Consider the following 26,346-nt stretch of genomic DNA (forward strand, 5'->3'; position numbering starts at 1 on the left):
CACCACAACAACCACAACAACCATCACCAAAACCACCACAACCACCACCACTACAGCAAACACCACCACAACCACCACCACAACAACAAACACCACAACAACCACAACAACCACAAACACCACCAAAACCACCACTACAACAACCACCACAGCCACCACCACCACAACAACCACCACAACCACCAACACAACAACCACCACAACAACCACCACAACCACCACCACAACCACCACCACAACCACCACCACAACCACCACAAAAACTACAACAACTACCACAATAACCACGACCACAACAACCACCACAACAAGTAAAACAAAGTGACAAAGTGGCGAGCCGAGTGAAGACAAATTAAACTTAAGCGAGAGAATTGAAGCAAACGCGATCAGGCGAGGGCAGGAGGCAAGGCCCCGCGTGGCTAGGCCCCGCGCTGTAAATTTCCAACCTGGACATCGCTTCCATGCTCGCTGCTACTCAATTGACATCCCTACGAGAGAGAGCGAGGCTCTACCTCGGTAAACAACAACCACCACCACAACAACCACCACCACAACCGCGATGAGAATTTCTCACCTCGGATTTCAGTGCACGGCGGAGCAGCAGCTTCCTGTTACTTCGTGACGTCACGCAACAGCAGGAGTTGACATGACGCCACTTGCGGGGTACCAAACACTCCCCTCCCACAATGAGCGGCTCTGTGGGCGTGGGTGCCGAACTCGTCGCAATAAACTCGCGACGGCTATCATGAATATATTATGTTAATGAGCCGCCAGTCACCGGGAGTAGCTTTGCCCAAACAAGGATTCTAGTTGAATAGGTAAGGGCAGTGACCCAGGCATAGGTGACGTCACGCTCAAGGGCGCAGTGGACCGGGTGGAATGAATACCTTCGTGACATGACGTCACTAGCGAGGTACACCTCCCCCTGGCGTTTCACGCCGATGAGGTAATGCTGAGTGGTGACGTCACAGAGCGGGGTTGGAGTTTAAGTTGATTTAGATTCATTTTCCCTTGCTCCCTCCCTTGATCAGAGACCCCTTGGGTGTGTGAGCTTAGCCACAACTGTGTGTACGTGTACACTGTGTGTGTGTACACTGTATGTGTGCACACTGTGTGTGTACACTGTGTGTGTACACACACAGTGTGTGTACTACTCACTGTGTGTGTACACTGTGTGTGTGTACACTCTGTGTGTGTACGTACACTGTGTGTGTGTACGTACACACACACAGTGTTTGCAGTGTTTGCACACAGAGTGTGCACACACACTTTGTACACACACAGTGCAAACACACACAGTGTACACACACAGTGTGTACGTGTACACACACTGTGTGTACACACACAGTGTGTGTACACACTGTGGGGGGCCCAGTCATCTAAGTCAGTCGACCAATGGCATTTTTTCATCAATTTATTATTTTCCAAATTTGTTTTTCTATTTACGTAACTTTACCGAAAGAACCAAGAATACGGTAGCACATTCTCTATTTATTGCAGAGATTCAAGGTTCAACACCGACAGACACACCTGGCTACCCCAGTAACATTCACCAAAATATGCACAGTCTGCTTAACGGCGGCTATAAAACATAGCGTTGTGTCATTCACAACGCGCAGGTCATTGCATATTTGTGTCACGGTCAAAATTGCGGTAATTCCAAACATTATCCAGAAACTACACAACGGAGATGACGCTTCAATGATCGCCCCCTACCGACAGACTCATGTCCACGTGCAGGCCGGTGCAGGGCCACCTTGTGCCACACAGGGGCAGCTGCCACTTGGGGGGGGGGGGGTCCTTCGATTGTTTGAGATGAGATTCGATACGAAACACCGAGTTGCCGAGGCAATTAGGCAAGCGATATATGAGTGCAAATATGATGTTGGTAACGTAGTGAATGCTTGGGAGCTTCATTGTCTCTCGCTCCTGCTGACAGATGTACCCAGCCCACAGCTCCACAGATACCAGCCGCTCCTCCTGTGCAGGTTCGGCTACATACGGTGCGAAAGAAGTTCCAGATACACACAGAGACTCACACAGAGACCCACAGATTAGCATGGTTGGCTACATACGGTGCGAAATAAGTTCAACGTACACACAGAGACTCGGAGCAAGTTTGAGTCGCGTGCAGTCGTGGGCCATGAAAGTTGAATGGGCGCATGTTGCTACTGACAGTAGTTGAATACGGTTGGAAAGACGCTGATAGAGACACATAGAGAGACTGACAATAGAGAGGTGGACAGAAACAGACAAGAGGAAGACAGAAAGATACAGAGACGACAGAGACACAGTCAGCAAGAGAGACACACAGAGGGGAACAGAGACACTGACGGATAGAGAGATGTTGAATCGAACAAACTTAACTCGCTCCATTGAGATTCCTCCATCTTTACCCATCCCTGGAAGTAAGTCGTTCTAGTTTCTATTTATTTCATTGCGTGTGGTGTGTACGTGTAAGCAATGTGAGATATCGATGTACACAGATATGAACAAGATCAGCAGACAAGACGTCTTTCATAGTCTTTGGTTCTTTCGGTAAAGTCACGTAGGTCGAAAAAATTAAATAATAAAAAATAAATCACGACGTTTCGATCGCAACACGAGCGGTCGTCCTCAGGCTAAAACATCCAGACATTGTCGCGGCAGAAGTCACGTGAGCTATGGCACGTGACAAAGATAAGGTGACCCCCCCCCCGTGGCTCGCCCCGCTCAGCTGAGCATTGTTTTAATGTGGTGGGCTCACGCGAAATTGATTTCTGTAAAACGAAGGTACTTTGATAACCCACTAGCTATTCTCTTTTATATACGCGTTGTGTCCTTAACTAACCACACGGAGACGTCTGGTTGAGGCAACGCGTTTATTATTACAACTCTTTTGAACTCGGCTCTACACACTACTGTAACACGAAGGGGTACGGCCCCTTCCACCCGATAGCCTCCAGGAGTGACAGCCTCCCTTCTATCGCAGCCTGCACACTCCGGGCTCTGCTACCCACAGGTCCGTTAGCCCGGCGTTAAGGGAAGACTGGACGACCCGTCACAGCCAGGGTACGGGAGCTCACCTCTGGTCCGCTACAACTCGGCTCTAACAAGAGCCTCGGTTGAGGGTCCCTGGGTGCTGGTCCAGTCTTCAGGTCTTCGGATGTCTTCAGGCTTGAGTTGGTGAACACTGCCCGGCCGGTCCAGGGGGCCGGGCTTTTAACCCCAGGTCGGGGTCACCCCTCCCCTCCTGAACCACCAACCCCCCCTCCCAGAACCTTCTGGAAGGTCTTATCTTAAGGGGCCTTAGAGACGTGTGGGGGGTCAAGGGTGTTATTCCCGGGTCACGGGGGGGGGGCGGGGGTTTACTTTGGTCGACCCGTACACACCTCACTCTCTCTCTCGGCTGCCCCCTGTTGACCCGTGAACGTGGTGGCAGGTCAGCTTACAGCGCCTTGTTGTGGCGCTTACGCACAACTTCGTGACTAACGCTGCACGTTCCGTCATATTCATGCAGGGGGCGCTGCAAACCTACGCGTCCCCTGCATGAACGATGGAGGTGCAGGGACAGACGTTCGATCGCATTGGAATCAATTTGCGGACGGCGGTCTTCTCGCACGGCCAGCTCTGTGTCGCCTCATCTGGATCCCGCGATCCCAACCAGGTGAAAGTTCGCATCGAACCAAACCACCGGCAAAGCCATCTACTTAATGACGCGAGACAATTCACACGAAATATCGTTTTCAATTAATACGCTTTTAATGAAGAAAAACAATTATCTAATTCAAAATAATACAATTGAAAGTTGTTTCATTTTAAAACTTCAAAAGGGAGCATCGGGAGCTTGCGTGGAGGCGTCGTTCGTGTGCAATTTTTTTCGTGACTTTCCTGGCCCCAGGTCGTAAATGGTTGAGGGGCACCGCAGGCGATCTGGCTTGCTTCAAGCCATGGTTGTGAACATCCAGACGTTAATCAGCAAGGACAATTTATTGTCCTAATTCGAGAAAATATACGTCAACATGTAATACAAAATTATAATTCGTGTTGTAGAGAATGTATCTCCTCTACGTGTAACTTTTGAGAGGTATGCCTTGTAACTGATGAATGATCCGAGTGTGCTCCCTATTTCAAAGACAATGAGTTGCTCCAGAGGGAGAAGCTTCCTGAAACATAAAATACCCTTTGACCTGTATCACAAGAACAATGAGTCTCACCTGAGTTATCTGTACAGGTTACTTCCAAAACACACACTTTGTCTTAACATCACTTATTCAATGTTTGACCCTTATACACAAAATGTTACATGTACGTACACAATCAAACAAGTATTCATTCTAAATTATTGACAGGCATCTGAACAAAATTGAATTACAGGTGCACCCCAAGCCTGTTCCCACCCCCCCCCCCCCCCCGCTTCTGTGTATATGCAAGATGTGCTGCCACTCTCCTTTTGCTCCCCCCCCCCAACCTTATTTCCTATTTAAGCTTCTATTCACCTCTCTCTCTTTGCCTCTCCGTCTTTCCTACTGACCATGTACCTCGTATTTTCACTCTGTCTATGCTGGTTTGTGCAATCCAGAAGTTGAACACGAAATTTAACACTTCTGAAATTCGTGGTCCGCCAGGAAGTGTCTGTGTTGTTGGCCTGACTGGTTGTGCTTCACATGTTTTTTAGGTTTGTTAAATTCTCGTCTCTCATCTTTTTTACCTCCATGATTTGTTCTTGCCATGATTTGTCCTTGACACCTGGTGAAGATCGCTTGTGTTGTGATCTAAACGTCGTGATTGTTTTGTATTTAATATAATTTTATTGTATTTCTACATACGTGACTTTACCGAAAAAAACAATGAGTAAGGTTACATCGCATTAACAAGAAGCTATTTTAAAAAAATATGCACCGTCTGCTTAACAGTGTATGTACAACATACTATTGCGCCAAAACGAGTTGGCCATTGCATGCTGGCGTCTGGGTCAAAATGTATCAAATTCTAAACATTACCTACAAACTACACAACCAAGATGCCACATCAACCATCACCCCCTACTGACAGGCTCTTGTCCACATGCAGGCCAGTGCAGGGCCACCACCTTGTGCCACACAGGGGCAGCTGCTATTTGGGGATGCTCTTCGAGTGTTTGAGACAAGATACGATACAAAACTCCGAATTGCCAGAGGCGATTAAGCAACCACCATATAATTGGAATAATTAGAACCTTGTGAATGCTTGGGAGCTTATTGACTCTCACTCATGGTTAGAGATCTACCCAACCCACAGGTCCACAAAGACTGGCCGCTCTTACCCTGCAGGTTGAACCTAGGAATTGAGTGTTCAACTTTATTGTCATTAAAGGCCTGTGACAAAGGTGCATCTATTGGAGCGACATCGTCTCAAGCTTACACATCTAACGTGTCTCCAATTGACTTCGTATTGTCTCGGAGGAAGTCCACCCACACCTCCACTTCCACAAACTGCTGAGAATTGCCTCGCTCTGCCTCACAGTCAGAATTCTCCTCCTGCTTCACGTTTCCTCCATTAATGTGTCGGTCCGACTTTGGAGTTGAATCATCTTCACATTTTACCTTCACTTCTTCGCTCTTCACCATCACTTGTTCATATTTCACCTCTATACCTTTAAAAGTGTCCAAGCTTGGATTTTCTTCCGGTTCTTGTTTCATGAGGGATGGGCTCATTGCGCCACTTTGACTTCCACAAGCTGATTTCAGACTCCACTCCTTGTGGGTCTTCTGATGCTTGTGAGTTCTCTGGTGTCTTTGAAGTTGTGGTGACTGTGCAAACGCCTTCCCACACACACTGCACTTGAAGGGTTTCTCTCCCATGTGTGTTCTCTGGTGTACATGAAGATTTGATGAAAGTGTAAACGCCGTCCCACACACACTGCACTTGAAGGGTTTCTCTCCTGTGTGTGTTCTCTGGTGTTTTTTAAGAGTAGATGAATGTGCAAACGCCTTCCCACACACACTGCACTTGAAGGGTTTCTCTCCTGTGTGTGTTCTCTGGTGTTTTACAAGAGCAGATGAATCTGAAAACGCCTTCCCACACACACTGCACTTGAAGGGTTTCTCTCCTGTGTGTGTTCTCTGGTGTTTTACAAGAGCAGATGAATCTGAAAACGCCTTCCCACACACACTGCACTTGAAGGGTTTATCTCCTGTGTGAGTTCTCTGGTGTGTTACAAGAGTAGATGACTGTGTGAACGCCTTCCCACACACACTGCACTTGAAGGGTTTATTTCCCATGTGTGTTCTCTGGTGTTTTACAAGAGTAGATGAATTTGAAAACGCCTTCCCACACACACTGCACTTGAAGGGTTTATCTCCTGTGTGTGTTCTCTGGTGTGTTACAAGAGTAGATGAATGTGCAAACGCCTTCCCACACACACTGCACTTGAAGGGTTTCTCTCCTGTGTGAGTTCTCTGGTGTGTTACAAGAGTAGATGAACGTGCAAACGCCTTCCCACACACACTGCACTTGAAGGGTTTCTCTCCCATGTGTCTTCTCTCGTGTGGTACAAGAGCAGATGAATCTGCAAACGCCTTCCCACACACACTGCACTTGAAGGGTTTCTCTCCTGTGTGTGTTCTCTGGTGTGGTACAAGATCAGATGAATCTGCAAACGCCTTCCCACACACACTGCACTTGAAGGGTTTCTCTCCTGTGTGTGTTCTCTGGTGTTTTACAAGAGCAGATGAATCTGAAAACGCCTTCCCACACACACTGCACTTGAAGGGTTTCTCTCCCGTGTGAGTTCTCAGGTGTACTTGAAGATGTGATGAATGTGCAAACGCCTTCCCACACACACTGCACTTAAAGGGTTTCTCACCCGTGTGTGTTCTCTGGTGTGCTACAAGAGGAGATGAATGTGCAAACGCCTTCCCACACACACTGCACTTGAAGGGTTTCTCTCCCGTGTGTGTTTTCTGGTGTATTTGAAGATGTGGTGAATGTGAAAACGCCTTCCCACACACACTGCACTTGAAGGGTTTCTCTCCCGTGTGTGTTCTCTGGTGTGCTACAAGAGCAGATGACTGTGAAAATGCCTTCCCGCACACACTGCACTTGAAGGGTTTCTCTCCTGTGTGAGTTATCTGGTGCCGTGTCAAATGTTCAGTACTATCCGTGCTGTTTGCACGCCAGTTGCATTGATGCCTGTTTGCACCGAGCTGCGCTGAGTGACTCTGCTCCATCAGACAAATTCTGCAGAGGAAGCGACAGCTGCAGAGAGAAAAAAAAGAATATCCACACCATCTACACGTCAGTATTGAGGCACAGAGGAATGCATACACACAGTAACACATGACTTACACATCTATACTTATTCATATATTCATGATATAGTGAAAAAGTGTCCCAAATTCATCACACGGGCTGTTATGGCACACAACGAGAGGGTGAATGTCATAAACATGCCTGGAAGCCCTGGTATCTTCAAAATGAATGTTAACCCAAAACTCCGAGCACACAATTTCGGCTATCTGGCTTCAAAAGGAATATTTATGAAAGCTAAATTCAGCTGACATAGCAAAGGGTGTTGAAAATAATACTGTTTGTGTTATGCAGAAATGCATAAATTAATGTTCAATCGCAACTTAGAGGTGTGAAGCCAGGCACAGATGTCCTTGAATGCTGGGATGAACAGTTCTGACTTCAACTACACATGTGCTGTGATAACTTCCTGACTCCATTCTTACAAAAAGTTCCAGAGGAAATCAAAAATAAACTGTTTTGATATAACCTCCGTGCTCAATAGAGTTAATAGACTTTACTGCAAAATACAAACTTGACCCTGTCACACACTCAGAGGTGGAGCCAGGATTTTCAGGAAGATGGGGCAACCCCTTCAGCAATGAAAAATGATAGGAGTTGTTAGTAAGTAAGGAGTTGTTAGTAAGTAAGTTGTTAGTATGTAAGGAGTTGTTAGTAAGCAAGGAGTTGTTAGTAAGGAGTTGTTAGTAAGGAGTTGTAAGGAGTTGTTAGTTAGTAAGGACTTGTCCCTTGCTTTTTATTTGACGCGTATGATAGGCATCGCGCTCGCTGAAGATGTTTGCCATCAGGGAAGTCGTGTACTGTATACGCAACTGCACACAATTCTGTGAGTTGCTTGTAACAGCTTTGCCGTGACTTATTGCCAATTTTGAACTCGGACTGTTGTCCTCTCATAGAGTCCCTGGCACGTAATAATATGCCACACGGTGGCAGTGGGGGTCGCAAAATGCTGATTTATCTATATTTATAAAAGGGAAATGTGTGGATATGTGTCTGTTCGAAAGTGTTTAGCATACTTCCCAACATGCTACACACTTGAAATTTGGCATGTGGGTAGGTTCCGTACTGTACACAATGAACAAAGTATAAAAATATAAGGAGGGAGGAAAGACGGACAGGGAGGCAGAGAGAGAGAGAGGGGGAGGTGCGGAGGGATGAACAGAAGCTTAAATAGGAAATACGGTTGGAGGGGGGGAGGGGCCAGAGCGAGAGCGGCAGCTCAAACACGCACATCTTACACATACAAAACGGCAGCTCAAAAAAGGACCACCTCTTGTAAATACAAAATGGCAGCTCAAAAAAGGACCACCTCTTGTAAATACAAAACGGCAGCTCAAAAAAGGGCACATCTTACACATAATTACAACGGTAACTTCCCCGTAGAAGTGTGATAATAAAGTATTAAAGCTTTCGTGACTGCATAAAATTACTCATTGGTTTTTTCGGTAAAGTCACGTATGTAGAAATACAATAAAATTATATTTAAAAAAAACAATCACGACGTTTCGATCACAACGCAAGCGATCTTCATCAGGTGTCAAGAACAAATCACGGAGGTAAATACAACAAAAAGATGAGAGACGAGAATTCAACAAACCTGAAAAAACATTATGTGAAGCACATCCAGTCAGGCCAACAACACAGTTAGACACTTCCCAGCAGACCACGAATTTCAGGAGAGTGTTAAATTTCGTATTCAACCTTTGGATTGCACATACCAGCATAGATAGAATGAAAAATACGAGGTTCTACATACGTGACTTTACCAAAAAAAACAATGAGTAATTTTATGCAGTCACGAAAGCTTTAATACTTTATTATCACACTTCTACGGGGAAGTTACCGTTGTAATTACATGTAAGATGTGCCCTTTTTTGAGCTGACATTTTGTATTTACAAGAGGTGGTCATTTTTTGAGCTGCCATTTTGTATCTACAAGAGGTGGTCCTTTTTTGAGCTGCCGTTTTGTATGTGTAAGATGTGCGTGTTTGAGCTGCCGCACTCGCTCTGGCCCCTCCCCCCCTCCAACCGTATTTCCTATTTAAGCTTCTGTTCATCCCTCCGCCCCCCCCCTCTCTCTCTGCCTCCCTGCCCGTCTTTCCTCCCCCCTTACCTCTTGGTGGACATGTATATGTATTTCTACTGACCTTGTACCTCGTATTTTTTATTCTATCTATGCTGGTATTTGCAATCCAAAGGTTGAACACGAAATTTAACACTCTTCTAAAATTCGTGGAATGCCAGGAAGTGTCTGTGTTGTTGGCCTGACTGGATGTGCTTCACATGTTTTTTCAGGTTTGTTGAATTCTCGTCTCTCATCTTTTTGTTGTATTTACCTCCGTGATTTGTTCTTGACACCTGATGAAGATCGCTTGCATTGTGATCGAAGCGTCGTGATTGTTTTTTGTTTAAATATAATTTTATTGTATTTCTACATACGTGACTTTACCGAAAAAACCAATGAGTAATTTTATGCAGTCACGAAAGATTTAATACTTTATTATAAAAATATATTTTTGTATTTTGTATGACCATGAAGTTTGTTATGTCAACCCGCAACACACCTGAGTTAAGCGCTCTGCAATGCTTAGAGCTGTTCACAGCGTGCCGGGAGATTTTAAGTGGTGCGTCGCTTCTGGCCGATGAAGCCATTGGTTTCTCGGAGTTTCAATACATATCCGTGCGAAGAACGGGTAGAACGGCTATCTTAAATATGAAGCAGAAAATTACATCTGTTTGTTTGTGTGAAGCAGCAAAACCTCTCCAACGCTGAGCTTTGGCGTCATGAAATTTTCACAGCTTATGCTGTTTGGAATTTCTAAGTGAACGCGACTATTTTCAGCTCCCCACGTCATTCATTCCAGAGTGGTGAAAATCGACCTTGCGTAGAAGTGGATTAAGGTTAAATTTCCTTGAGTGAAAACAACCGATTTAGGTAACTTGATTTGTTTTGGCTTTTTACCTTCTTGCAAGTATCAACATTTAAGGGTTTTTCAGTGAAATATAAGGTAATATGAAATATATCCAAGACAAGAATCCAAGTTCCGGGCAAAGCCGGGTAGTGAAGCTAGTTACTAATAAACCCCAATGATCCAATCGAAATTAGGGATTTCGATCGGACTGTTGGGGGGGCACGTGCCACCCCACCCCCACTGGCTCCACCACTGTCATGGACTGGCATGCTACACAGGTGATGGTGTGTCCAGACCCACGCCTGGCCACGTTCACCTTCTCAGAATTAATGCTTCCTCACTCCACCAAGCAAATTCATTGAGGATCAATCAACACAGCCGAAGTTGTGTGTCTCTATCTCTCTTCCCGTGGTTGCGTGGATTTCCTTCCCGATACCCGGGGTTCCCCTCCACATGTAGAGTGTGAACACCACCACGCGTCTAGGGTGAACACCGCCACGCGTCTAGAGTGAACACCGCCACACGTCTAGAGTGAACACCGCCACGCGTCTAGAGTGAACACCGCCATGCTGTTGACGAGCCTCACCTTGTGATGTCAGCAGGTCGCTTCTAAAAACAAAAGCAGCACAGCAGCTCAAGCGGGCTTGGCCTGGTAAAAAAAGAATGAAATAAAAACTTCGTGAATATTTAAAAGTAAAACAAAGTGACAAAGTGGCGAGCCGAGTGAAAACAAATTAAACTTAAGCGATAGAATTGAAGCAAACGTGATCAGGCGAGGGCAGGAGGCAAGACCCCGGGTGGCTAGGCCCCGCGCTGTAAAGTTCCAACCTGGACATCGCTTCCATGCTCGCTGCTACTCAATTGACATCCCTACGAGAGAGACAGCGAGGCTCTACCTCGGTAAACAACCACCACCACCACCACTACAACCACCACCACCAACACAACCACCACCAACACAACAACCACCACCACATCAACCACCACCACAACAACCACCACTACAACAACCACCACAACAACCACCACAGCAACCACAACCACTAGCACAACAACCACTACCACAACAACCACTACCACAACAACCACCACCACAACCACAATCACCAGAACTACCACCACAACAACCACTACCACAACAATCACCACCACAACTGTCACCACAACAACCACCACCACAGCCACCACCACTACCACAACCCAAACAATCACAACCACCACAACAACCACCACAGCCACCACCACAACCACAATCACCAGAACTACCACCACAACAACCACCACCACAACCACCACCAAAACCACCAAAACCACAACAACCACCACAACAACCACCACAAGCACCACCATAACCACCACAATAACCACAACAACCACCACCACAACAACCACCACCACAACCACCAACACAACAACAAACACCACAGCAACCACAACAACCATCACCACAACCACCACAACCACCACCACTACAGCAAACACCACCACAACCATCACCACAACAACAACCACCACAACCATCACCACAACAACAACCACCACAACCACCACAAAACCCACCACCACAACAACCATCACCACAACCACCACCACAACAACCACCACCACAACCACCACAACAACCACAACAACCACCACAACAACCACCACAACCACAAACACCACCACAACCACCACTACAACAACCACCACAGCCACCACCACCACAACAACCACCACAACAACCACCACCACAACAACCACCACAACCACCACAACCACCACCACAACAACCACCACAACAACCACCACCACAACCACCACCACAACAACCACCCCCACAACCACCACAACAACCACTACCACAACAACCACTACCACAACAACCACTACCACAACAACCACCACCACAACCACAATCACCAGAACTACCACCACAACAACCACTACCACAACAATCACCACCACAACTATCACCACAACAACCACCACCACAGTCACCACCACAACCACAACCCCCACAATCACAACCACCACAACAACCACCACAACAACCACCACATCCACCACCACAACCACAATCACCAGACCTACCACCAAAACAACCACCACCACAACCACCACCAAAACCACCACCACCAAAACCACAACAACCACCACAAAAACCACCACAACCACCACCATAACCACCACAATAACCACAACAACCACCACCACAACAACCACAACCACCACCACAACAACAAACACCACAACAACCACAACAACCATCACCACAACCACCACCACTAAAGCAAACACCACCACAACCATCACAACAACAACCACCACAACCATCACCACAACACCCACCACCACAACAACCACCACCACAACAACCACCACCACAACCACAACAACCACCACCACAACAACCACCACAACAACCACCACCACAACCACCACCAAAACCACCACTACAACAACCACCACAGCCACCACCACCACAACAACCACCACAACCACCACAACAACCACCACCACAACAACCACCACAACCATCACCACAACCACCAACACAACAACCACCACAACCACCACCACAACCACCAACACAACAACCACCACAACAACCACCACAACCACCACCACAACCACCACAACCACCACAACAACCACCACCACAACCACCACAAAACCCACCACCACAACAACCACCACCACAACCACCACCACAACAACCACCACCACAACAACCACCACAACAACCACAAACACCACCACAACCACCACTACAACAACCACCACAACCACCACCACAACAACCACCACAACAACCACCACCACAACCACCACAACCACCACCACAACAACCACCACAACAACCACCACCACAACCACCACCACAACAACCACCCCCACAACCACCACAACAACCACTACCACAACAACCACTACCACAACAACCACTACCACAACAACCACCACCACAACCACAATCACCAGAACTACCACCACAACAACCACTACCACAACAATCACCACCACAACTATCACCACAACAACCACCACCACAGTCACCACCACAACCACAACCCCCACAATCACAACCACCACAACAACCACCACAACAACCACCACATCCACCACCACAACCACAATCACCAGACCTACCACCAAAACAACCACCACCACAACCACCACCAAAACCACAACAACCACCACAAAAACCACCACAACCACCACCATAACCACCACAATAACCACAACAACCACCACCACAACAACCACCACCACAACCACCACCACAACAAACACCACAACAACCATCACCACAACCACCACCACTAAAGCAAACACCACCACAACCACCACAACAACCACCACCACAACCATCACCACAACACCCACCACCACAACAACCACCACCACAACAACCACCACCACAACCACCACCACAACAACCACCACAACAACCACCACCACAACCACCACCAAAACCACCACTACAACAACCACCACAGCCACCACCACCACAACCACCACAACCACAACAACCACCACCACAACAACCACCACAACCATCACCACAACCACCAACACAACCACCACCACAACAACCACCACCACAACAACAACCACAACAACAACCACCACCACAACCGCGATGAGAATGTCTCACCTCGGATTTCAGTGCACGGCGGAGCAGCAGCTTCCTGTTACTTCGTGACGTCACGCAGCAGCAGGAGTTGACATGACGTCACTTGCGGGGTACAAAACACTCCCCTCCCACAATGAGCGGCTCTGTGGGCGTGGGTGCCGAACTCGTCGCAATAAACTCGGGACGGCTTTCATGGATATATTATGTTAATGAGCTGCCAGTCACCGGGAGTAGCTTTGCCCAAACAAGGATTCTAGTTGAACAGGTAAGGGAAGTGACCCAGGCAGAGGTGACGTCACGCTCAATGGCGCAGTGGACCGGGTGGGATGAATACCTTGGTGACATGACGTCACTAGCGAGGTACACCTCCCCCTGGCGTTTCACGCCGATGAGGTAATGCTGAGTGGTGACGTCACAGAGCGGGGTTGGAGTTTAAGTTGATTTAGATTCATTTTCCCTTGCTCCCTTCCTTGATCAGAGACCCCTTGGGGTGTGTGAGCTCAGCAACAACTGTGTGTGTGTGTACACTATGTGTACGTTTACACTGTGTGTGTACACTGTGAACACTGTGTGTGTACTGTGTGTACACACACTGTGTGTGTGACTGGGCCCCCCACAGTGTGTGTACACACTGTGACTGGGCCCCCCACAGTGTGTGTACACACTGTGGGGGGCCCAGTCATCTAAGTCAGTCGACCAATGGCATTTTTTCATCAATTTATTATTTTCACATTTTTTTTTTCTATTTACATAACTTTACCGAAAGAACCAAGAATACGGTTGCACATTCTCTATTTATTGCAGAGATTCAAGGTTCAACACCGACAGACACACCTGGCTACCCCAGTAACATTCACCAAAATATGCACAGTCTGCTTAACGGCAGCTATAAAACATAGCGTTGTATCATTCACAACGCGCAGGTCATTGCATATTTGTGTCACGGTCAAAATTGGGGTAATTCCAAACATTATCCAGAAACTACACAACGGAGATGGCGCTCCAATGATCGCCCCCTACCGACAGACTCATGTCCACGTGAAGGCCGGCGCAGGGCCACCTTGTGCCACACAGGGGCAGCTGCAACTCAGGGGGGGGGGGGGGCCCTTCGATTGTTTGAGATGAGATTCGATACGAAACACTGAGTTGCTGAGGCAATTAGGCAAGCGACTTATGAGTGCAAATATGATATTGGTAACGTAGTGAATGCTTGGGAGCTTCATTGTCTCTCGCTCCTGCTGACAGATGTACCTAGCCCACAGCTCCACAGATACCAGACGCTCCTCCTGTGCAGGTTCGGCTACGTACGGTGCAAAAGAAGTTCCAGATACACACAGAGACTCACAGAGACCCACAGATAGCATGGTTGGCTACGTATGGTGCGAAACAAGTTCAACGTACACACAGAGAGTCGGAGCAAGTTTGAGTCGCGTGCAGTCGTGGGCCATGAAAGTTGAATGGGCTTATGTTGCTACTGACAGTAGTTGAATACGGTTGGAAAGACGCTGATAGAGACACACACAGAGATTGACAATAGAGAGGTGGACAGAAACAGACAAGAGGAAGACAGAAAGATACAGAGACGACAGAGACACAGTCAGCGAGAGAAACACAAAGAGGGGAACAGAGACACAGACGGATAGAGAGATGTTCAATCGAACACACTTAACTTGCTCCATTGAGATTCCTCCATATTTGCCCATCCCTGGAAGTAAGTCGTTCTAGTTTCTATTTATTTCATTGCGTGTGGTGTGTACGTGTAAGCAATGTGGGATATCGATGTATACGGATGTGAACAAGTTAAACAGAAAAGACGTCTTTCATACTCTTTGGTTCTTTCGGTAAAGTCACGTAGGTAGGAAAAATAAATAAATAAAACACGACGTTTCGATCGTAACACGAGCGGTCATCCTCAGGTGAAAACATCCAGACATTGTCGCGGCAGAAGTCACGTGAGCTACGGCACGTGACAAAGATAAGGTGACCCCCCCCCCACTCCGTGTGGCTCGCCCCGCTCAGCTGAACATTGTTTTAATGCGGTGGGCTCACGCGAAATAGATTTCTAGAAGATGAAGGTACTTTGATAACCCACTAGCTATTCTCTTTTATATAAGCGTTGTGTCCTTAACTAACCACACGGAGACGTCTGGTTGAGGCAACGCGTTTATTATTACAACTCTTTTGAACTCGGCTCTACACACTACTGTAACACGAAGGGGTACGGCCCCTTCCACCCGATAGCCTCCAGGAGTGACAGCCTCCCTTCTATCGCAGCCTGCACACTCCGGGCTCTGCTACCCACAGGTCCGTTAGCCCGGCGTTAAGGGAAGACTGGACGACCCGTCACAGCCAGGGTACGGGAGCTCACCTCTGGTCCGCTACAACTCGGCTCTAACAAGAGCCTCGGTTGAGGGTCCCTGGGTGCTGGTCCAGTCTTCAGGTCTTCGGATGTCTTCAGGCTTGAGTTGGTGAACACTGCCCGGCCGGTCCAGGGGGCCGGGCTTTTAACCCCAGGTCGTGGTCACCCCTCCCCTCCTGAACCCACCCCCTCCCAGAACCTTCTGGAAGGTCTTATCTTAAGGGGCCTTAGGGACGGGTGGAGGGTCAGGTGTGGTAGTCTCCGGTCACGGGGAGGGGGGGCAGGGGTTTACTTTCATCGACCCCTACGCACCTCGCTCTCTCGGCTGCCCCCTTTTGACCCGTGAACGTGGTGGCAGGTCAGCTTACAGCGCCTTGTTGTGGCGCTTACGCACAACTTCGTGACTAACGCTGCACGTTCCGTCATATTCATGCAGGGGGTGCTGCAGACCTACGCGTCCCCTGCATGAACGACGGAGGCGCAGGGACAGACGTTCGATCGCGTTGTAATCGATCTGCGGACGGCGGTCTTCTCGCACGGCCAGCTCTGTGTCGCCTCATCTGGATCCCGCGATCCCAACCAGGTGAAAGTCCGCATCGAACCAAACCCCCGGCAAGGCCATCTACTTAATGACGAGAGAAAATTCACACGAAATAAGTCTTCCAGATGTAAAATGAGATAAGCTTTTAATGAATACAATTATCTAATTAAAAAATAATAATTAATGACGAGAGAAAATTCATACCAAATGTCGTTTTCAAATAAGTGTTCCAGATGTAAAATGAGATAAGCTTTTAATGAAGAAATACAATTATCGAATTCAAAACATAATCAAATTAAAACTGTTTCATTTTAAAACTTCAAAACGGAGCATCAGGTGCTTGCGTGGAGGCGTCGTTCGTGTGCAGTTTTCTTTGTGACTTTCTTGGCCCCAGGCCGTAAATGGTTGTGAGGGGCGGCGCAGGCGGTCAGGCTTGCTTCAACCCTTGGTTGTGAACATCCAGACGTTAATCAGCAAGGAGCATTTCTAGACCTAGTTAGACAAAATCTACGTCAACACGTAATACTAAATTATAATTCGTGTTGTAGAGAATGTATCTCCTCTACGTGTAACTGATTAATAATTCGAGTGTGCTCCCTATTTCAAAGGCAATGACTAGCTCCAGAGGGAGAAGCTTCCTGAAAACACAAAAATACCCTTTGACCTTCATCACAAGAACAATGAGTCTCACCTGAGTTATCTGTACAGGTTACTTCCAAAACACACAATTTGTCCTAACATCACTTATTCAATGTTTCACCCTTAAAGACAAAATGTTACATATACGCACACAATCAGACAAGTATTCATTCTAAACTGACAGGCATATTAACAAAATTGAATTACTGCAGTTAAATATACTGCATCAGGTTACATCGTACTAACAAGAAGCTATTTTAAAACATACGTACCGTCTGCTTAACAGTGTATGTACAACATACTATTGCGCCAATCAAAACGAGTAGGCCATTGCATGCTGGCGTCTGGGTCAAAATTGAGCAAATTCTAAACATTACCTACTAACTACACAACTGAGATGACACATCAACCAGCGCCCCATACTGACAGGCTCTTGTCCACATGCAGGCCGGTGCAGGGCCACCACCTTGTGCCACACAGGGGCAGCTGCTACTTGGGGGTGCTCTTCGAGTGTTTGAAACGAGATACAGCACAAAACTCCGAATTGCCAGCGTCGATTAAGCAAGCACAATATAAATGGAATTATTAGAACCTAGTGAATGCTTGGGAGATTATTGGCTCTCACTCCTAGTTAGAGATCTACCCAACCCACAGGTGCACAAAGACTGGCCGCTCTTACCCTGCAGGTTGCACCTAGGAATTGAGCGTTCAACTTCACATTCTTGTCATTAAAGGCCTGTGACAAAGGTGCATCTATTGGAGCGACATCGTCTCAAGCTTACACATCTAACGGGTCTCCATTTGACTTTGTATTGTCTCGGAGGAAGTCCACCCAAACCTCCACTTCCACAAACTGCTGAGAGTTGCCTCGCTCTGCCTCACAGTCAGAACTCTCCTCCTGCTTCACGTTGCCTCCATCGATGCGAAGGTCCGGTTTTGGAGTTGAATCTTCATCTTCACATTTTACCCTCACTTTTTCACTCTTCACCATCACTTCTTCACATTTCACCATCACCTCTTCATATTTCACCTCGATACCTTTAAAAGTGTCCAAGCTTGGATTTTCTTCCGGTTCTTGTTTCATGACGGATGGGCTCATTGCGCCACTTTGACTTCCACAAGCTGATTTCAGACTCCACTCCTTGTGGGTCTTCTGATGCTTGTGAGTTCTCTGGTGTCTTTGAAGATGTGGTGACTGTGCAAACGCCTTCCCACACACACTGCACTTGAAGGGTTTCTCTCCCATGTGTGTTCTCTGGTGTACATGAAGATTTGATGAAAGTGTAAACGCCATCCCACACACACTGCACTTGAAGGGTTTCTCTCCTGTGTGTGTTCTCTGGTGTTTTTTAAGAGTAGATGAATGTGCAAACGCCTTCCCACACACACTGCACTTGAAGGGTTTCTCTCCTGTGTGTGTACTCTGGTGTTTTTTAAGAGTAGATGAATGTGCAAATGCCTTCCCACACACACTGCACTTGAAGGGTTTCTCTCCTGTGTGTGTACTTTGGTGTGTTATAAGAACAGATGAACGTGCAAACACCTTCCCACACACACTGCACTTGAAGGGTTTCTCTCCCGTGTGTGTTCTCCGGTGTGTTACAAGAGCAGATGAACATGTAAACGCCTTCCCACACACACTGCACTTGAAGGGCTTCTCTCCCGTGTGTGTTCTCTGGTGTTTTACAAGATTTGGTGACTGTGAAAACGCCTTCCCACACACACTGCACTTGAACGGTTTCTCTCCCGTGTGTGTTCTCTGGTGTGTTACAAGAGCAGATGAATCTGTAAACGCCTTCCCACACACACTGCACTTGAAGGGTTTCTCTCCCGTGTGAGTTCTCCGGTGTGCTTGAAGATGTGGTGACTGTGCAAACGCCTTCGGACACACACTGCACTTGAAGGGTTTCTTTCCCGTATGTGTTCTCTGGTGTGTTACAAGAGCAGATGAATGTGCAAACGCCTTCCCACACACACTGCACTTGAAGGGTTTCTCTCCCGTGTGTGTTCTCTGGTGTACTTGAAGATGTGGTGACTGTGCAAACGCCTTCCCACACGCACTGCACTTGAAGGGTTTCTTTCCTGTGTGTGTTCTCTGGTGTGTTACAAGAGCAGATGAATGTGCAAATGCCTTCCCACACACACTGCACTTGAAGGGTTTCTCTCCTGTGCGTGTTCTCTGGTGCCGTGTCAAATTTCCAGTACGATCCGTGCTGTATGCACGCCGGTCGCATTGTTGCCTTTTTGCACCGAGCCGCGCCGAGTGCCTTTGCTCCATCAGACAAATACTGCAGAGGAAGCGACAGCTGCAGACAGAAAAAAAGAATATAAACACCATCTACACGTCAGTATCGATGCACAGAGGAATGCATACACACAGTAACACGTGACTAACACGTCTATACTTCTTCATATATTCATGTTATAGTGAAAAAGTGTCCCAAATTCATCACACGGGCTGTTATGGCACACAATGAGAGGGCAAATGGTTATAAACGTGCCTGGAAGCCCTAGTATTTTCAAAATGAATGTTAACCCAAAACTCCGAGCACACAATTTCGGATGTCTGGCTTCAAAAGGAATATTTATGTAAGCTAAATTCAGCTGACATAGCAAAGGGTGTTGAAAATAATACTATTTGTGTTATGCATAAATGCATAAATTAATGTTAAATCGCAACTTAGAGGTGTAAAGCCAGGCACAGATGTCCTTGAATGCTGGGATGAGCAGTTCCGACTTCAGCTGCACGTGTGCTGTGATAACTTCCCGACTCCATTCTTACAAACAGTCCCAGAGGAAAACAAAAATGAACTATTGTTTTGATATAACCTCCATGCTAAATAGAGTTAATAGACTTTACTGCAAATACAAACTTGACCCTGTCACACACTGGCATGGTAAACAGTTGGTGGTGTGTCCAGACGCATGCCTGGCCACCTTCATCCTCTCAGTATTAATGCTTCCTTACTCCACCAAGTAATTAATTGAAGATCAATCAACATTGCCGAGGCTGCATGTCTCTCTCTACATGTGGTGAGATGTTAACTACCTCTCCTGGCATACAGGAAGTCGTGGGTTGGATCCCGACCCTGGCGCCTGCTGTATATTTGGAGTTTACGTGTCTCTCTCTCCCTGTGGCTGCGTGGATTTCCCTCCAGATCCCCCGGTTGTCCCCACTCCACATGCAGAGAGTGAACACCGCCACACGTCTAGAGTGAACACCGCCATGCGTCTAGAGTGAACACCGCCATGCATCTAGAGTGAACACCGCCACACGTCTAGAGTGAACAGCGCCAAGCGTCTAGAGTGAACACCGCCACGCGCCCAGAGTGAACACCGCCACGCGCCCAGAGTGAACACCGCCACGCGTCCAGAGTGAACACCGCCACGCTGTTGACGAGCCTCACCTTGTGTTGTGGGCAGGTCGCTTCCGAAAACAAAAGGGGTACAGCAGCTCAAGCGGGCTTGGCCTGGTAAAAAAGAACGAAATAAAAACTGCGTAAATATTTAAAAGTAAAACAAAGTGACAAAGTGGCGAACCGTGTGAAGACAAATTAAACTTCACACGGTTCGCCACTGTGTGTGTGTACGTACACACACACAGTGTTTGCAGTGTTTGCACACAGAGTGTACACACACACTTTGTACACACACAGTGCAAACACACACAGTGTACACACACAGTGTGTACGTGTACACACACACTGTGTGTGTACACACACAGTGTGTGTGTACACACACTGTGGGGGGCCCAGTCATCTAAGTCAGTCGACCAATGGCATTTATTCATCAATTTATTATTTTCCAAAAAAAATTGTTTTCAATTTACGTAACTTTACCGAAAGAACCAAGAATACGGTAGCACATTCTCTATTTATTGCAGAGATTCAAGGTTCAACACCGACAGACAGACCTGGCTACCCCAGTAACATTCACCAAAATATGCACAGTCTGCTTAACGGCAGCTATAAAACATAGCGTTGTGTCATTCACAACGCGCAGGTCATTGCATATTTGTGTCAGGGTCAAAATTGGGGTAATTCCAAACATTATCCAGAAACTACACAACGGAGATGGCGCTTCAATGATCGCCCCCTACCGACAGACTCATGTCCACGTGCAGGCCGGTGCAGGGCCACCTTGTGCCACACAGGGGCAGCTGCAACTCAGGGGGGGGGGTCCTTCGCTTGTTTGAGATGAGATTCGATACGAAACACTGAGTTGCTGAGGCAATTAGACAAGCGACTTATGAGTGCAAATATGATGTTGGTAACGTAGTGAATGCTTGGGAGCTTCATTGTCTCTCGCTCCTGCTGACAGATGTACCCAGCCCACAGCTCCACAGATACCAGCCGCTCCTCCTGTGCAGGTTCAGCTACGTACAGTGCAAAAGAAGTTCCAGATACACACAGAGACTCACACTGAAACCCACAGATAGCATGGTTGGCTACGTATGGTGCGAAATAAGTTCAACGTACACACAGACTCGGAGCAAGTTTGAGTCGCGTGCAGTCGTGGGCCATGAAAGTTGAATTGGCGCATGTTGCTACTGACAGTAGTTGAATACGGTTGGAAAGATGCTGATAGAGACACACACAGAGACTGACAAGAGAAAGGTGGACAGACACAGCCAAGAGGAAGACAGAAAGAAAGATACAGAGATGACAGAGACACAGTCAGCGAGAGAGAGACACAGAGGGGAACAGAGACACAGATGGACAGAGAGATGTTGAATCGAACAAACTTAACTCGCTCCATTGAAAGAGATTCCTCAATCTTTGCCCATCCCCGGAGGTCGTTCTAGTTTCTATTTATTTCATTGTGTGTGGTGTGTACGTGTAAGCAATGTGGGATATCGATGTAGACAGATATGAACAAGATCAGCAGACAAGACGTCTTTCATACTCTTTGGTTCTTTGAGTGAAGTCACGCAGGTAGAAAAAATACAATAAATCACGACGTTTGTATCGCAACACGAGCGGTCGTCCTCAGGCGAAAACACCCAGACATTGTCGCGGCAGAAGTCACGTGAGCTACGGCACGTGGCAAAGATAAGGTGACCCCCCCCCACACCCGTGGCTCGCCCTGCTCAGCTGAGCATTGTTTTAATGCGGTGGGCTCACGCGAAATAGATTTCTGGAAGACGAAGGTACTTTCAAAACCCACTGGCTAAACTCTTTTATATAAGTGTTGTGTCCTTAACTAACCACACGTAGACGTCTGGTTGAGGCAACACGTTTATTATAACTCTTTTGAACTCGGCTCTACACACTACTGTACCACGAAGGTGTACGGCCCCTTCCACTTGATAGCCTACGCGAGTGACAGCCTCCCTTCTATCGCAGCCTGCACACTCCGGGCTCTGCTACCCACGGGTCCCTTAGCCCGGCGTTAAGGAAAGACTGGACGACCCGTCCCAGCCAGGGTACGGGAGATCACCTCTGGTCCGCTACAACCCGGCTCTGGCTAGAGCTCGGGGAGGGTCTCAGGGTGTCCGAGCCACCGCGGTCCGCTACAACCCGGCTCTAACAAGAGCCTCGGTTGAGGGTCCCTGGGTGCTGGTCCAGTCTTCAGGTCTTCGGATGTCTTCAGGCTTGAGTTGGTGAACACTGCCCGGCCCGTCCAGAGGGCCGGGCTTTTAACCCCAGGTCGGGGTCTCCACTCCCCTCTTGACCCCCCCCCCCTCCCAAAACCTTCTGGAAGTTCTTATCTTAATGGGCCTTAGGGACGGGTGGAGGGTCAGGGGTGTTAGTCTCCGGTCACGGGCGGGGGGGGGGGGCGGGGGTTTACTTTGGTCGACCCGTACACACCTCACTCTCTCTCTCGGCTGCTACCTGTTGACCCGTGAACGTGGTGGCAGGTCAGCTTACAGCGCCTTGTTGTGGCGCTTACGCACAACTTCGTGACTAACGCTGCACGTTCCGTCGTTTTCATGCAGGGGGCACTGCAAACCTACGCGCCCCCTGCATGAACGATGGAGGCGCAGGGACAGACGTTCGATCGCATTGGAATCTGTGGACGGCGGTCTTCTCGCACGGCCAGCTCTGTGTCGCCTCATCTGGATCCCGCGATCCCAACCAGGTGAAAGTCCGCATCGAACCGAACCCCCGGCAAGGCCATCTACTTAACGACGAGAGAAAATTCATACCAAATGTCGTTTTCAAATAAGTCTTCCAGATGTAAGATGAGATAAGCTTTTAATGAATAAATACAATTATCGAATTCAAAACATAATCAAATTAAAACTGTTTCATTTTAAAACTTCAAAACGGAGCATCGGGAGCTTTTTACCTACGTGACTTTACCCGCTTTCACACTCACTTCTGCTGCTGTATCTTCTCCGAATTCTAAACAGATTCTGCTTAAGGCCAGCCTATCTTTAATCTCAGAGAGGATAAGGCTACTCCGATTTGAACTCGATACTTTAGACAGGACTCTCCTACAAGCTCATTTAATGTTAACACAAAAAAATGTCACCGTCTGATTGGAATCACGTAGACAACATGACTGCTTCTTCTGCGGAGTCACTGTCAGTCAAATGTAAAGCTAACCTGATTTATAAATTCAACCACCTATCAAAGAAGAACCCATTCGTCATTAATCAGAGTAGCACCCCGATTTCAGACAATCTGAAAACAGTACTGGCTAGGGGACTAAATTTTGCTGTCACCCCAAAACACATACCAGTAGATGATATCATCTCTCAGGTCGATGTAGCCCTCAAAGGCGTAGGACACATCCAAGCAGACGTTGCGAGAGCTGAAATAGCCACTATTCTTAAGAATGTTAAGAAACCTATTAGTAACATCAGCTAAAATGAACGCTCTGAACTCGTGAATTTAAAAAACAGAAGTGATATAGTCATCCTCTCAGCCGATAAAGGCAATGCTACTGTTATTATGGATAAAGATTCATACAACAACAAAATCCAGAATCTGCTCAACTATGGAAGTTACTAAAAAAAAAATGACCCTACCAATAGCCTAGCGATAAAAACCAACAAGATCATCACAAGTTCGACCTCCCTAATCGACCCAAACGTCCCTCCCTAAAACCTTCTGCTGCAAGACCCCCTAGATTCTATGGTCTTCCCAAGATTCGTAAAAAAGGCACCCCACTACGACCCATCGTATCCACGATCAACTCCCCTACCTATAGACTAGCCCGTTTTCTGTCAGATACCTTGCTGCCTTCACTGGCAAGACCGCCTCAGCAGTACTTAACTCAGCCCAATTGGTCTCTATGGTCAAATACGTTGTACTGTCCCCTGACGATATCCTTGTCAGCTTCGATGTGGTCTCTTTGTTCACCAAGGTCCCAGTACCTGATACCATTGAAATAATTGAAAATTTGGTCCAACATGGACTAGATCCCGACACACCTGCACTGGTTAGGCACTGCCTCAACAATACCTACTTTACTTGGAATGGCTCCTTCTACAAACAAAATGAGGGTACCCCCATCGGATCCCCCTTGTCACCAGTGATAGCCAATATTTTCATGGAGAAATTTGAATCAGACGCCATCTAGACTTCCACCCTCAGACCTTCCTTGTGGAAGAGATCTGTGGATGACACTTTCGTCATTTGGCCACATGGCCTCCCAGCTCTGAACCTTTTCCTACACCACATCAATTCCAGACATCCCGCCATCAAATTCATCATGGAAGTGGAGAAAGATGGCAAGCTACCATTCTTAGATGTTCTATTTGAGAGGAGACCTGATAGCTCATTGGGGCATTCTGTCTACAGGAAACCCACCCACACAGATTCCTACTTGAAACCTGATTCCCACCACCACCCAGCCCAAAATAATTCTCTTCAAAACTTTATACCATAGGGCTCATTTCATTTCGGACCAACACCACCTGACCAGTGAATTAAAACATGTACACCTGGCCCTCAAAAGGAATGGTTACTCTGACCGTACCATCCGCCAAGCTGTTTCTCCCTCCATACAGAAACAACCACTTGATACTCCGGTCAAAACCATCACACTACCATATATAGCAGGCATTACTAAAAAGATTTCCAAAATTCTAAACAAACACAAGATCCAGGTCCGGTTCAATACAGTACACAAAATTCGTGATCTGATCCCATCCGTGAAGGATGTCATTCCTGACTTACAGTACCCCGGGGTTTATAAATTGAGTTGTACCTGCGGTGATTGCTATATTGGGGAGACAAAGCGACATGTCTCTGACCGAATTCGCGAGCACAAATCAGATTTGAAACACGGCAAAACGAATTCTTCTGCCGTGGCTGATCACTGTTACAACGCTGTGGGTGATCACGATATAATTTTCTCCAATACCAAGGTTCTTTGCAAACCCACGGGTTTTTATCAGAGATTTGTTCACGAGGCAATTCAGATCTACAAACGGACACAATTTCAACCGAGAAGATGGTTTCAAATTAAGCAACCATTGGAAAGATGTTCTAAATCGAACTAAACATTAAACTAATTTTAATGGTACAGTATATTTTTCAAGTAGTGGTACCCCAAACTTTCGCAGCTTTTATAAATTCCCTTTTCACCCCATCAATAGGTAAACTCCCCCCCCCCCACCCCCGCGCCAAACGGCAAGTCCACCGGCACGTACACCACGTCTTTTCTAAAATCGGCCAATCAAATGCTAATTTTTATCCTAATTTATTTGTCAGGACACCTTGTTTGCTCGCACACAGCTTAAAGGTCCGCGGTCTGAGAGTGGTTGTGTTTCGCTCCAGCGCTGTCCTCGAGACAGCCTGGTCCCTTCGCCTGATGAAGGCCGCTTGTGTTGTGGCCGAAACGTCGTGATTTTTGTTATTTTATTTTTTACCTATGTGACTTTACCCAATAGAACCAAAGAATATGGATCCTTGCAGTCACGAAAGCGTTCAATCTAGCATTGGGAGCTTGCGTGGAGGCCTCATTCGTGTGCAATTTTTTTCGTGACTTTCCTGGCCCCAGGCTGTAAATGGTTGAGGGGCACCGCAGGCGGTCAGGCTTGCTTCAACCCTTG

General features: G+C 47.3%; 2 protein-coding genes across 4 annotated transcripts in view; both read right to left on the reverse strand.

Moving 5' to 3' along the window:
* LOC116957250 (uncharacterized) overlaps positions 1-26,346 on the reverse strand; it is a 116,815-nt gene that overhangs the window by 52,599 nt on the left and 37,870 nt on the right. The window contains exon 1 of one of the 3 annotated variants that reach the window (XR_012930517.1): positions 575-705. The exons of 1 other annotated variant lie outside the window; for it this stretch is intronic. The gene's annotated coding sequence lies outside the window, so the exon portion shown is untranslated. Of the gene's footprint in view, positions 1-574; positions 706-26,346 lie in introns of those variants that run through there. One more of the 3 variants, XM_076055383.1, reaches the window with a different exon arrangement.
* On the reverse strand, positions 16,829-19,869 carry LOC142906836 (uncharacterized). Its single transcript, XM_076055462.1, has one exon. The coding sequence runs from the start codon at positions 19,675-19,677 to the stop codon at positions 18,118-18,120; it is 1,560 nt and encodes a 519-aa protein (XP_075911577.1). The 5' UTR covers positions 19,678-19,869; the 3' UTR covers positions 16,829-18,117.

Source organism: Petromyzon marinus, chromosome 71, assembly GCF_048934315.1.
Source record: "Petromyzon marinus isolate PM22_M1 ecotype Great Lakes invasive population chromosome 71, UKy_Petmar_22M1.pri1.0, whole genome shotgun sequence".
In the NCBI taxonomy this organism is placed as follows: Eukaryota; Metazoa; Chordata; class Hyperoartia; order Petromyzontiformes; family Petromyzontidae; genus Petromyzon; species Petromyzon marinus.